General features: G+C 41.8%; 1 protein-coding gene across 4 annotated transcripts in view; it reads left to right on the top strand.

Annotated features, from left to right (window-relative positions):
- Nucleotides 1-13,658, top strand: part of RECK (reversion inducing cysteine rich protein with kazal motifs) — a 43,028-nt gene extending 29,370 nt beyond the window's left edge. For all 4 annotated transcript variants that reach the window (XM_083709161.1, XM_083709163.1, XM_083709162.1 and 1 more), the window contains 9 exons: nucleotides 1,069-1,209; nucleotides 2,691-2,879; nucleotides 3,322-3,441; nucleotides 3,854-4,025; nucleotides 4,608-4,803; nucleotides 6,753-6,963; nucleotides 8,694-8,767; nucleotides 9,456-9,611; nucleotides 10,998-13,658. In XM_083709161.1, the coding sequence (XP_083565287.1) occupies nucleotides 1,069-1,209; nucleotides 2,691-2,879; nucleotides 3,322-3,441; nucleotides 3,854-4,025; nucleotides 4,608-4,803; nucleotides 6,753-6,963; nucleotides 8,694-8,767; nucleotides 9,456-9,611; nucleotides 10,998-11,213 (1,475 nt within the window). In that variant the 3' untranslated portion in view covers nucleotides 11,214-13,658. The remainder of the gene's footprint in view (nucleotides 1-1,068; nucleotides 1,210-2,690; nucleotides 2,880-3,321; nucleotides 3,442-3,853; nucleotides 4,026-4,607; nucleotides 4,804-6,752; nucleotides 6,964-8,693; nucleotides 8,768-9,455; nucleotides 9,612-10,997) is intronic.
- Nucleotides 13,659-14,291: the final 633 nt, after the last annotated feature.

Genomic DNA, 14,291 nt, shown 5'->3' with positions numbered 1-14,291 from the left:
AGCCCCCCATTTCTAAATCCAACCAAACTTTTTCTTTCCAAATCTGGCTTTTTCCAAGAAAACCAAAACTCTATACTTTAAAGTTGTTACTGTAATTCACCAGATCTTAACCTATTACAGTGGTGCCTCGCAAGACGAAATTAATCCGTTCCATGAGGCTCTTCGTATAGCGGTTTTTTCGTCTTGCGAAGCAAGCCCATTGACAGCTTAGCGGATTAGCGCTATTAGCGGTATAGCGGCTTTAAGCGATCAGCTGTTAAGCGGCGTATCAGCGGATCAGCTGATAAGCGGCTTAGCGGCTTAGGAAAAGGGGGGGGAAGGGGGGGAAACCCGCAGGAACTCACAAGACATTTTTGTCTTGCGAAGCAAGTCCATAGGGAAATTCGTTTTGCGAAGCGCCTCCAAAACGGAAAACCCTTTCGTCTAGCGGGTTTTCCGTCTTACGAGGCGTTCGTCTTGCGGGGCACCACTGTACATTGTTTGTAAGAAGGGATTCCAAATATCATTGAATTTGTCCACGGCAGGTCTGTGTTTATATGCAAGTTGTTTGTATGTTGTAAGTTTGTATAGGTCTTCAATCCAATTGTAGAAGGGAGCCACATTTTTATTTTTCCAATTCATCAGTATCAGTCTTTTTGCCCTGGTAAGAGAGTGGAGAGTCCACACATATTGTTCTTTTGTAAGGCTCCATGTGCTGCGCATATGTGCTGGAGTGCTTGAGGCTTTGCTCAGGTTTGCAGAGGCTCACTTTAGCATTGCAGTGGTACCTTGGTTTAGGAACTTAATCTGTTCTGGAAGTCCGTTCTTAAACCAAAGTGTTCTTAAACCAAGACATGCTTTCCCATAGCAGCGGGGGACCCAATTTACACTCAACAGGAAGTGGAACATTTTCTGCTTCCAAGGCAAAGTTCACAAACCAAAAGGTTTGCAGTATTCTTAATCCAAGTTGTTCATAAACTAAGATGTTCTTAAACCAAGGTACCACTGTATATGTGAACTAGGCTACCATGTCACCACTTTGTTTTCCACTCTGTAGATGACCTCTATTTAACTCCCTTGTCTTTTCAGGCCCAAGCACTTTAGGGAACATTGTGGATGATGTTACACACCCCTGTAACCCAAATCCTTGTGCTGCCAATCAGTTATGTGAAGTCAATAGAAAAGGATGTCAGACTGGGGAACCATGTCTTCCTTATTTTTGTATACAGGGTAAGTAATACAATTGTTGCACTCCCAGCTATATTTGCAGGTTTGTTTTTAGAAAGAACTCTGTTAGCTGTATGTAGGATTCTGATAATCCAAGAACAACATTAGAATTTTCAGAATTGATATTAAGGCTCTCCTAGTTTGCCCATTGCCTAATTAACTGAGAACGAGGGGCAGAAGAGAGAGGCTTTTTCCTGTAGTGTCATTTGGCATCCACCACCAATAGTTTCTTTTTCAGGTGGCTTTTAGATAGGCAATATTATTCACGTGTGGAGATCTTTTACAGCTGTTTTTTAAATGAATATTTTATATAATTTGTTGTTTGAATTGTTATTTGGGAGTTATGAGAGGGAGCTGTTTTATCTGATTACAATTAACATACTCTTACTTTAACAAGTCAGCTGCCTTGGATGATTTTGTCATGTATTCTACTCAATATTGATACAGAGAAGAACTCTAGCGCATAGTTAGTAGAGTAAAAACTTAAACGTTGCAGGATTCCAAAAAACAGACCAAAGGCAATTGTATTTCACCCAGCAGAGCTTTACTGCTACTGAAGGCAAATGAGCATAATGGTCATAAATCCAATACATTCACAATTGGCACTGTCCATAAGAAATCCAGTTGCAGCAGACTTCACTTGTAAGTTTAAGCAAATAATTTATAATAACACGCTTAACACTTATATAGAACAACACATGAGAAGGAAAGAGAGACAGAAAAGAGTGAAACCCAGGCTCCTTCTGGCCTTACTGTTACAATCAGCATGACCTTGACAGAAAAGTTAACAGGACCTGTTCAAGCCAGCGTCTCTGAAGGAATAACCCAAACATCATGAATTGTTTAAATTAAAAAATTGTCCACCTTAGAGACCAACTAAGTTTGTTCTGGGTATCAGCTTTCGTGTGCATGCACACTGTTTCTTTCACACAGAGAAGCTTCCAGAAAGAACCCTCTTGAATTAATTAGAATAGGAAAGATCTCTACACATCAGATCAATACTTTCTGTACTAAGAAATACAAAGTGACAGATTTTTTGTTTAGAAATGTAACATAATAAAATAAAATAAACCTCCAGTGAGGCCTTTCCCATGTAAATGTGTTTAAGACTGAGGTGTTAGACTGAAAGGCTAACATTTTGAACTTTATAGTAAATGCCAATGAATTCAGAGAGATTTATATGTATTGTCTTCATAAGCATGGTAGGCTTGAGGTGAGACATATTTATTTTCTAATGTACATTGTAAGAGCAGGATATAAATTATTGAATGAATAAACAAACAAACAAACATTGATGGTTCTTGCTCTTGAAGACACATTTCTGGAGATGAAACGGTTCTATCTTCCAATGTCTTCTGTACCTTCAAATGTAAAGTAGTATGCATGTACAAATAATTTTGTACATGTGTAGTCTTTCTTGCTATGTAAAAGCCTTTAAATATTTTTGGTCTGTAGTTCAGTAACACTTTGCCATCTTTGCACAGGCTGCAAGTTGGGCGAAGCTTCCGATTTTATTGTCCGCCAAGGTACCCTCATCCAGGTTCCGTCCTCTGCAGGAGATGTTGGTTGCTATAAAATCTGCACATGTGGCCAGAGTGGGCTGCTGGAAAACTGTATGGAACTGCACTGTGTTGACCTCCAAAAATCATGCATTGTTGGAGGGGAAAGAAAAGGTATGTACTGTTGCAGATTATTAAGCTCTGAAAATTTCCTGTTCTCTGGTAGCATAAGGAAGGGCATTTGAGAGTGCAACTCCCAAACTGGCTCAGCCTCAGGAAGCAAAGTTTATGTTGGGATCTTGGTGGTTGTTAAAAGTTTTGTTCCTGGCCAGCTTCCCTAGGTAGGTGAAGTTATATACGTGAGGGAGAGCCAGGAGTCCAGAGTAAATATGGGCACCTTGGGGCCTTTTCCCCACCTTGCTTTTTCTGAGGAGGTGCAGGGTGACAGAGCAGTGGCAATAGTTCTCTTGCCTGCCACCTTTCGTCTTTGTCCGGCTATTCCTCTTTCCCCCCCGGGACCTTCCAGTTGGAGAGTTTTCCTCCCTGTAGGGTGCAGACTGTTGTTTCTGCTTTTCCCTGAAGCGGCTCTTTATTAATGCATTTGTTTTATTTTAAGGCCACGGAAAACCTTTCAAAATAGGTTGCAATGTCTGTTCTTGTTTTGCTGGGAACCTGATCTGCTCCACTCGCCAGTGTCTAAATGAATACAACTCAGATGATGAGCATGACATTACAGGTAGGATTTGTGTGTGTGTGTGTGGTGCGTTTTATTTTCTGGCTGTACTTTGCCAAGATATTCCCTGTAGCAACTCTTTGAGGTTGCTATTGAAGACAGTTCAGTGGCTTGTCCAGTATTCAGAATCCAGCAGTTAAATGCAAAGCAAATCCCATAATTCTTATAATAAACGAATGTTCATATCTTCCTGTAAAAGATTTAAAAAAGAAGAGCCATGCTCCCAACACAGCTGTGTGATTAAATTCTTTTATTTCAGTGGGCTTAAGTGTGGTTAAACTCTGTGTTGGATCATGGCCATTCAAATCAGGCTTGCTAGTCTGCGCTTTTGCTATAGATATTAGGAATACAGACCTCAGAATTCCAGCTTCTTTGGGAATCTGCAAGTTCCTAACAAAAGCTTTAACTCTTTCAGGTCTGCCATGTAACTGTGCTGATCAGTTTGTCCCAGTGTGTGGACAGAACGGTCGTAGCTATCCAAGCGTATGTATAGCACGTTGTGTTGGGCTTCAGGACGATCAGTTTGAATTTGGATCCTGCATCTCCCAGGATCCTTGCATCCCTAATCCCTGCCTTAAAAATCAGAGGTAAATATTTAAGAAAATCTGTAGCACTCTAGGAAATTAGCTTGCTTATAAAAATTCAGTTGTGCCATAACATAATTTGGCTTACGTACAGACAAGGATGAATTCAAACTAGTCACCATATCAGTCAGTAGGTGTTCTGCTTAACTTGTACATCGATCATTTTCAAGAGGAGATTTCGATTTTCCCAATTTGTTTTTTCTTGCAGTTTCCTTCCTATTGTGTTATTTTTTGTAAGTAATTGGTTGCCATAGATTTGCTATTGGGAGAGTCGTGAGAAGTTCCGCCTCAGAGGATGTGATCTTTCACCCCGTCTTCCTGCACCCTGGAAGTGAAGCATACAACTACATTTGCAGTGCCCTTCAGTCTACAAGAACAACATAAATTCTTAGGTTTATAGAGGGCTGGAATTCTTTTTGTGTTTGTAATGCAACTGGGTACTTAAATATTTTTGGCACATTACTTTTCTGCCACTCTTTTGGGACCAGTGTTAACCTCTGCTTTTTTCAAAATTATCTCAATCTGTTGTTGTTGGTTTTTTTTTGGGAAAAATAACAAATAACATGAAAATATTATTTAATCCAGATGTATACCAAAGCCACAGGTTTGCTTAACGAGTTTTGAGAAGTTTGGATGTAACCAGTACGAATGTGTGCCCAGACAATTCAATTGTGGTGACCAATTGCGAGATCCTGTTTGCGATACAGACAATATAGAATATAGCAGTCCATGTGTTCTACACCAAAAAGGGAAAAGTGTATCATACAAAGGTCCATGTCAGGTATGGAATAATCTTTCACATTACTTAAATATGGTTTTTATTGTTCCACTGTTAAGGTGGACCCAACCAAACTTGTTCTTCTCTGGGTCATTTTTCCTGCTTTGTGCTTCCTCTGTGTTATATTTAACCAGGTGAGAGAATTTGAATGCACCATATATTTTATTAAAAAGGCATTTATTCGCACTGTGCCACCTGAGCTGAAACTGCTAGTCACTATGGATAATGGCACAGTCCTTCTGGGGCTTTGAGGTGTCAAATTACTGATTTGGAACTTCTGTTACTCCTCAAACTCCATCTTAATTTTGATATTTATAGTACTACTATAATGGTAGAAACCAAAGTATTGGGAGTATTAATACCACCTAATATCTGTTAGTTGGTTATACAATTTCAGACTGGGTCAGGTGTTTGAATCCACCTCCATAAAAATGTTTCTCAGACGTGCAGAAGTGCATGTGAAAGACAAAACTAACTTTTAGCCTTCTTGCAATTTTTATACATGTAAGGAGTATTCTATTTAGGGGAGTGATCATTCATTTGATTCTCCACCTGTACTCAAATAGTATAGCTGAGCATCATCTTGGGCATTTTGTCTGCTTTCTCTCCGTGGCTTTTAAAATTATTACTGTTGAGCCAACATGTAGCCATGTCAAACAGCCCATTGGGGCTCCCTGTCAAAAACATAGGTATTTTTATGATGTCCTGGGGATTGTAAGAGATCATACTAGCTAGGAAAAAGATAGTTTGCAGTCTACAGTTGAAAGCAATTCAGCACAGTATTGTAAGAAGGTTTTTCAGCTTTCCTTTGTTTCTGGCATCATTCACTATTTTAAATTCAGTCAGAGCTTTTTTCCACAATTCTTTTCAAGTTGAACTACTGTTACTTGCAGGCATTCACAAAGCCTAAGGAAGGGTCAATGACAGCGTACAACAATGATTTTACTAATGAAGTCCATAGCTTTTCACTTTCTCAGTAGGCTTAGAGAAGTTTTCACAGAACTGCTTTTTTCTTCCCTGAAGTGGCTTATTCAAGTCACTTCCCTCAGTATCAGGCCCCACAATAGGCAGGGAACCATTGATGGTACTGCCACTGGGAGGTGCCTGGAAATACCCTCCCTGAGATACAGTGTTTCTCTAACTTTTAAAGGTAAAGGTAAAGGTACCCCTGCCCGTACGGGCCAGTCTTGTCAGACTCTGGGGTTGTGCGCCCATCTCACTCAAGAGGCCAGGGGCCAGCGCTGTCCGGAGACACTTCCGGGTCACGTGGCCAGTGTGACATCGCTGCTCTGGCGAGCCAGAGCTGCACACGGAAACGCCGTTTACCTTCCCGCCAGTAAGCGGTCCCTATTTATCTACTTGCACCCGGAGGTGCTTTTGAACTGCTAGGTTGGCAGGCGCTGGGACCGAGCAGCGGGAGCGCACCCCGCCGCAGGGATTCGAACCGCCGACCTTTCAGTCGGCAAGCCCTAGGCGCTGAGGCTTTTGCCCACAGCGCCACCCGCGTCCCTTCTCTAACTTTTAGGAAGAACTTTAAAACATTCCTGTTCCCCCAGGCATTTGCTGGCTGAAAGATACAATTTCTGGCAACCTTGACATTGTTAACTGTGAGGGCATGTGACTGCTTTAGGCATTTTCAAATTTTCATGTTTTTAGATGTTTCAAATAGATGTTCATTTTATTTTTAGGCATTTTCAAATGTTCATGTTTTTAGATGTTTCAAATAGATGTTCATTTTATTTTTAATAGTATTGATTTATCACTTTGGCATTTGCTAGCTTAGGTTATTTTGGGAGAAAGGTGGAACAGAACTTTAATATATTTTTATCCAGTTTCTGGTAATTGTATACAGATAGTTTGCTGAGTAGTTTCAGAGATTACATTATGCATTTAATTTGCTATGAACTGTAGATCTATACTGTTTCCATTTTCCGCTTTGTTCCATTTTCCAGTCATTTTGCAAATCAGTTGATTTGGTATGTGGCCATAATGGTGAAACCTACAACAATGTGTGTGCTGCGTATTCTGATCGTGTGGCTATAGACTACAAGGGACCTTGTCAAGCTATAGGAGTCCTTTCTGACTACAGTTATCAAGGAGAATGTGCGTCTGTTACATGTCCTCGTCTTGCAGCAACTGGATACAAGTCAGTAACCCCACCAGGTCAGAAAACTGATATTGCTATTCTGAAAGGCAGCCATAGAAAAGTAGTGGGACCTATTAGAAGGAGCATAGTTTTGGATGCCTTGATTACCTGTATTAGATTTCCTGATAGACAGTCTAGTGGGAGCAGCTCTTGGGTGAACCCATAATCATACGCTTTCTGTTTTCACCTTGGGGAGGTATGTGCACAGAGTGGCCTGCTCTCCAGTGCATTCTTTCTCCCCTCTTCTGTGGAAGAAAAGCAATCTGACAAATCCGGAGATAGTTCTCACATTGCTGTGTAAATTTGAGGATTCAAGAGCAGTTCAGCACAAGTCATGTACAGAAAGGTGCCCATCCTGCAAACCACACCATACAAATTTGCCCTGTGTAAAACTGATGTGCACTCAAGCCCTGGCTTGTGCTTGAGTTACAAATGTTTAGAACAGAAGTAGTCGTAGAATCCACGAACTGTTCATTTTCATTCTTCTTTCAACATATTTTTAACTTACTAGAATCTGCTGCCATAAGACATGTTTATAGGTATTAGCTTATATGGGTATAAGCTTAGAGAATTAGACCTGCTAAGGAACTATGGGACACGGGTGGCGCTATGGTCTAAACCACAGATCCTAGGACTTGCCAGTTAGAAGGTCAGCGGTTTTAATCCCCACGACGGGGTGAGCTCCCGTTGCTCGGTCCCTGCTCCTGCCAACCTAGCAGTTCGAAAGCACGTCAAAGTGCAAGTAGATAAATAGGTGCCGCTCCGGTGGGAAGGTAAACAGAGTTTCCATGCACTGCCCTGGTTCGCCAGAAGCGGCTTAGTCATGCTGGTCACATGACCCGGAAGCTGTATGCCGGCTCCCTTGGCCAGTAAAGCAAGATGAACGCCGCAACCCCAGAGTCGTCTGCGGCGGGACCTAACGGAACTATGAGAGCATCTCTGCCTCCAATTCTTTTGTTAGCCATAAAATCAAAGAAGTGTAGAGTTGGGGCCCCAAGGGCCATCCAGTCCAACCCTCTGCAATGCAGGAATCACAGCTGAAGAATCCGAGACAGATGGTCATCCAACATCCGTTTAAACAATTCCGATGAAGGAGAGTCCATCGCCTTCTGAGGGGGTCCGTTCCACTATCAAACAGCACTTACTGTTAGAATGGTCTTTCTTTTTCTTTTTTTAAAAAATGCACATTATTATTATTATTATTATTATTATTATTATTATTATTATTATGTTATTTTTTTTTAACAGTAACACAATAAATACAACTGAGAAAACAAAGCAAAACTTGGTTGAAATGTTATTTCTAATGTTTAGTTGGAATCTCCTTTCTCGTAATTTGAATCCCTTAGCTTCTTCCTACCCTCTGGCTCTGTCTCCCATGTGACAGCCTTTCAGATACTTGAAGGCGCTATCCTGCCACCTCTCAGCCTTCTCTCCTCCACTGTTCCTCATAAGGCTTGGTTTCCAGACACTTTATCCCCTTGGTCACTCTCCTCTGCCTGCACACATTCCACCTTGATGACCTGTATGCAGCTATGTCCATGAAAGGGCTGCTGCCTTCACGTTCTGCATCTGGTTGATCACTGTGTGAAGCAGGATGTTGGATAGATGGGCCTTCAGTATCACCCACCAGGATCCTTACAGTCCTCTGGCATTTTTAGAGAACTCAAGATGAACCCATAAGCAGTACATTCCTTTTACAAGTCACTCTACTCTGTCTCTCTCTGGGGGTCTGCTTGTTATGCAGGAGCTTGCTGTTCTTTGTATGCTGCAATACTCAGGGTCTTGTATGATAAAGAAAAGCTGGATACCTTCGCCAAGGTAAGTACTTCAAGTTTTCTTATGACAACTTTATAGTATTATACAGGGCTTTTTTTCAGCCAGAAACTCTCAGGTGAGCACCACTGCCATTCTAAGAGAATGAAGGAAACCTTCATAGTGAGTTCTGGCACCTCTTTTTCTTGAAAAATGGCACTGGTATTATGGCTGTAGTCCACCACCCAGTTCTGTCTGAAAAGGCATTCAATGGAATTTACAATTGCAATTGAAATGGGGTGAGTTCAAACAAGGCTTTACTAGTGGATGCTGTGATGTTAGTCTTGCATGTGCACTGTGCAGCCTATATCTGCAATGGGGGTGGATATTGAAGGCTACCTGCCAAGTGATTGCCTCCCATAGTGTGTTTAAAACCACTTGGTATGCTGGACATCCAACATTCTTGTAGTGAAAAGGAGGGCTTTTCCCAGTCCCCAGATCACCAGTTTTGTTTATATATTATTGAGTGTGGAGTTGTCAGAAACGTGTACTTTCTGTAATTGAAGAAAAGTTAGTAGAGTTAGGAAAAATGATGCCTTTTGCATTTGAAAAGATATTTGCACTCACTTGGCAAATCTCTATTGATGGGAAATGCATCTTTTTTCCTAATGATACCAGCTTATTATCTCTCTAGCAAATTAACACAATTTTGTAACATGTCATAAATGGTACAGAAATTTCATTCTTCTTCCAGATAATCAACAAAGGGCCAATCACTGTACTTGAAATACTTCAGAAGATCCGCCTCCATGTGTCTGTGCCACAGTGTGATGTTTTTGGATACTTCAGCATAGAATCTGAAATCGTGATCCTCATCACACCTGTTGATCAAAACCCTAAGCCTCTTCAGGTATAATTCACCATGGGGGGCGGAGGATTGCATGGGGCTTTATCTATCTTGTTAGGCATAAATGTTAATAATGAAACGCTGCAAATAAATAAGAACAAAACAGCCTAGAGCTCCAACCAATTGCTCCAATGAGTTAATTAGATTCCTGTGAAGATCATGCACCAGAGCAACTCTGTCTCACACCTGCTTCCTGAAGCTGAAACTTGGCAGATGCCATGGAGCTAACTACTAATGAAAAGACTGGGAGACCACCACCAGGAAGTGATGCTGACTGCCCATCACTGACTGGAACAGAATCTGGGTCCTAGAGAGAGATGAAATCATATCCATTCCATCAAAATCTGGGCTAGGATCAAGAAATCCACTTTTTCCCAATGTCTCTATTGAGAATCAGAGAATTGTAGAGTTGGGCTAGGATAAAGAAATCCACTTTATCCAATGTCTGTACTGAGGATCACAGAACCAGAGAATAGTAGAGTTGGAAGGGACCCCAAGGGTCATCTAGTCCAACCCCCTGCAATGCAGGAATCTCAACTAAAGCATCCATGACTGATGGCCATCCAACCTCTGCTTAGAAACCTCCAAGGAAGGAGAGTCCATTACCTCCCAAGGGAGTCCATTCCACTGTCAAACAGCTCGTACTGTCAGAAGGAATCTTCTTTCTTGTAACGTGAAGGCACTGGCTTGAGTCCTCCCCTCCAAAGCAGGAGCAAACAAGCCTGTTCCCTTTTCCATGTGGCAGCCCTTGAGGTATTTGAGGATGACTACCATATCTCCTCTCAGTCTCCTCTTTTTCAGGCTAAACATACCCAACTCCTTCAGCCATTCCTCATCAGGCTTGGTGCAGGTGCAGAATCCCAGTTCTTTTTAGGAAGTAAGAAATGAATAAAACTCAGAGTGCCTCTGGTCTAAGAAACAAACAAACAAACAAACAAACAAACAAACAAACAAACAAACTGATTTTATGGTTTCTATAGCTAGCAAATTGTGGACCACTTTTATGACTAGCTGATGCTTATCGGGATTGCATTAGATGTGCTCTGAGGATGTCTTGCAAACTTCAAAGTATATACTCGAGAAACTGACTTCTATTCCCTGACTTCTGTCAGGATAAGGTAATTTATCCTGGGGTACCTAACGTGGTGCTCTGCAGGCATTGTTGGACTCCCACTCCCATCAGCCCCAGCCAGCATGACCACGGGTCAGAGATGATGGGAGTTGTAGCCCAACAATGCCTGGAGGGCGCCATGTTCTCTACACCTGGACCAGAGCATTTAAGGATGCCATCTGAAATTGGGGGAGAGGGGATACGGTAAGAAAAAAAAGCTACTGTATGTTTTACGTAGTAGAAAGATACTTTGGAAGCTCACTTTTGCTTTTCCCTAGATTGAAGCCTGCAATAAAGAAGCAGAAAAGATAGAATCGCTGATCAACTCTGACAGTCCTGCTCTAGCATCCCATGTGCCACTTTCAGCACTTATCGCAGCCCAGGCGGAGGTTTCACGCAAGATGTCGTCTTCTTGCAGCCTGGTTATGCAAGCACAGTGTACTTTCTTCTGGAGCCTTGTGCTCACTTTCACAGCCACAATATTTAATACGTAGTGGCAAGTGAGGTTTGTAATTTGATTTGCGAAAGACATTCAGAACTTAACGGTGTATTAATAATGTAACATTAATAATGTTTCTGAGAGGAAACTATATGACCAAAGTGATTACTCCACACAGCGCCAGCAATAATGTACAATTTACCTAGGAGACCGATTCCCCCTGCCCTGAGTTGAAGGCTCTGTCTGAAGTGTGTGCATTCGTTTCTTTTGATCCTCTTGTCATTTTTGGTCAAACAGTTTTGGAGAATTTTGCAATGCTTCCAAAATCAGGAAAACGTGTTGAGTGCACATGGTAGCAAGACAAAAGAAATGACTGACTGGACAGTTAAAGTGCTAGCATACCGCTTTCAACTATATGGAGGAAAAAACATCCTCTGTCTCAAGCCTTAAACTGCAATCCAGCACTCAAGCCAGTAGGGATTGAAGAAGCTTAACTATGCACGGTTATTTGGAAGTAAGTCACACTAAGTTGCATGGTGCTTACAATGCGGTACAAGTCAGGTTTCACATTTAGGAGCCTTGCCTTACCCTTGCATTTGCTAAAACAGGGATAGGGAACCTATGGCCCTCCAGAATTTGTTGAATTACATTTCCTGTCACCCCTGGCCACTGACCATGCTGGCTGGGGTTGATGGAAGTTGGAATCAACAACATGTATAAGAAGATGGTGAGCAGAACTATAACTGCAGTGGAAACAGAAGTTTTTCACTTCCTGTGACCTCCTGTTCCTTTTGAGTGGAGGAGGCCAGCTAGTGACTGGGAGGCTCAGCCTTGGGGGACTGCAGCCTTCCTGCACTAGCTGGCCCCCTATCTTTGGAGGGGTGGGAAACAAGACAAAATAGGTCTCATGCAGCATACAGGGCTATGCATTCCTCCCTATATCAAAAGTTGGTCGACAGTGTGCACTTTTATCTATGCAAGGGTGGTTTGGGAGCACGTGTCTCTGCCAATGTTCCTTCACAGCCACATAGATAAACTACACACACAAATCAGCACCCTACGCTTACTTATGGGCCTGCTAGATTGGTCTCTTGCTCTGTCCAGTTCCCAGGGACAGAACACCTGTTGTGAAGGCAAAGGAACTGTTGGATCAAGGAAGCTATTTTGATTTCCATGTAAGAGGAAATCGTTATGCAAGCCCCCCCCCAACCGAAACTTTGCAATAATTTTATACAATATTTGTCTATTACTAAGGGGGGTGGTGGCTAAAGACCAGCCCCTTGGCGGGGGCTGGGTACAGTCCCCAAGCAAATTTATCTGTGCTCCCCAACACCGTACCAATTATGCTGGCGGCAAAAACCAGGAAGCAGGGGGTGGGGATAATGCAGACATGGGGCTGAGGTGGGCAGAGGTTTAAACCTCCCCAACGGGCCTTGATGTGGAAGGAGATCACCCCTCCCCAGTCATCAGATCAAGAAGGTGATGGGTGAGGAGCAGGGAATAGCCCTTCCCGTCAGCTGGTCTACACAGATCAGCCAAGGAGAAGGGAGGTTCTCTGTGTATGCATGTTTGTGTGCGCATGTGTGAGTGTAGGGTGGCCACACCCACTATTGCCATGCAGCCCCGGGTGGGTTGGCCAGAAGTGAATGTGACCCTCAAGCCAAAAAAGATTAGCAACCCCTGACTTAGAGGTATATCATTCAGAATATTTTAAAACAAAAATTTCTAAGTGAAACCAATTGCTGCTACTTAACTTACCAAAAAAATGAACTGAATAACTCAACTGTAAATACATTCTATATTTTATTATGAAGAATATAGCCATGAGCCTAATTCTGCAAAGAGTAGCATGTTTGTGTAAAATTCTACATGCAAAGAAGGGTTTTGCAGAGTATCCCTCCCGCAATGTCAATCATGTTTTAAGCTAGCATCTTTCTTACATAAAAAATGTATGCAATATACAGATGCAAATGCAGTATTCTCTTGACCTTTTTTTTATAAAAGCAAAGTTATGAAGAATTCAAGCTATTTATATGTCATTCTAAATATATCAGTATTTGCATACTATCTAAATTTACACTTTAGTGTGTTCATATTTTATACAAAGCATATGTTTTAATTCTTGGGGCTCAATCCAGTGGGAAGATCTTCGGTAGAAGCCTATTTGAAGTAAATCTGAGCTCTTGCCCAGCTCCTATTCACTTCAGGATGGCATTCCCGGGAGACCCATCTGCTGGGTTGTGCCCTGTTCTTGTGCACCTGAACCTTATCTACATGAAGTATTTTGTATCAGTATTATGATAGCCAACTTTTGAAGTGTATACAGGTTGCATCGTCTTTGCCAAATTGTTGAACTTTAAAAGGAGGAACTGAAAATTAATTTCAACGTTTCTGTGTTGTCAAATGTCGTGGCAAGTGTTTTGTATTCTTACAAAAAGAAAAAAAGTCTTTGCAATGCAATATGAAAACCTTTATTTTAATAAAAATATTTTTTATTTTCTCACGTGTCCTTTAAAAATGTGGCAACTTCATAGAAGGTATAAAATGGCATACTTGAATACTGGAACTTTCATTTCTAGAAAACAATAGGCAGCTGTTGGATAACCAGCATCTTCTCTTATGCTGCTGGAGGAGACCCAAAAGGGAGGGGGGGGGGGAGACAATCACGTATTATTCTGCATCAAAGCAACAGCACCCCAGTCCACTATGTGAGATGGGCTGTTTCACTGAATAGGGACTAATACTAAAGTGAGCACAGTACTAAAGGAAAAATCTATTATGCACATGCGCCCTTAAATGGTGTGCTCTGAATTGCATTCCTACTGCTATGGGTTGGCTGGTTTTACCTTTTACATGGTTTTACATAGAAGGGGGAAACAGTATTGTAGAAAATCTGGTAAGTAAAGGAGGTGTGGAATGGCAAGGCCTCAGAAAAGAGCTACTACCTTAGTCATGCAGCATAGGGAAACTTGTACCCTGTAACTTTAATACATGTGTTAAGAGAAATTTCAGCAGATGCTGTTTCTCATGCTTACATGTTGCCCCTTCAAAATCCTTTTTCTTTCCCACAAAATCCCAGTTATTAACAGTAAAGAGCCCTGTCCTCTTCTGCATTAACTCACACTGCCCAGTG

Source organism: Podarcis gaigeae (genome assembly GCF_964106915.1).
Source record: "Podarcis gaigeae genome assembly, chromosome: 13".
NCBI classification, from domain to species: Eukaryota; Metazoa; Chordata; class Lepidosauria; order Squamata; family Lacertidae; genus Podarcis; species Podarcis gaigeae.
The sequence above is the reverse complement of the archived record's forward strand: the minus strand, read 5'-3'. Positions and strand labels throughout refer to the sequence as shown.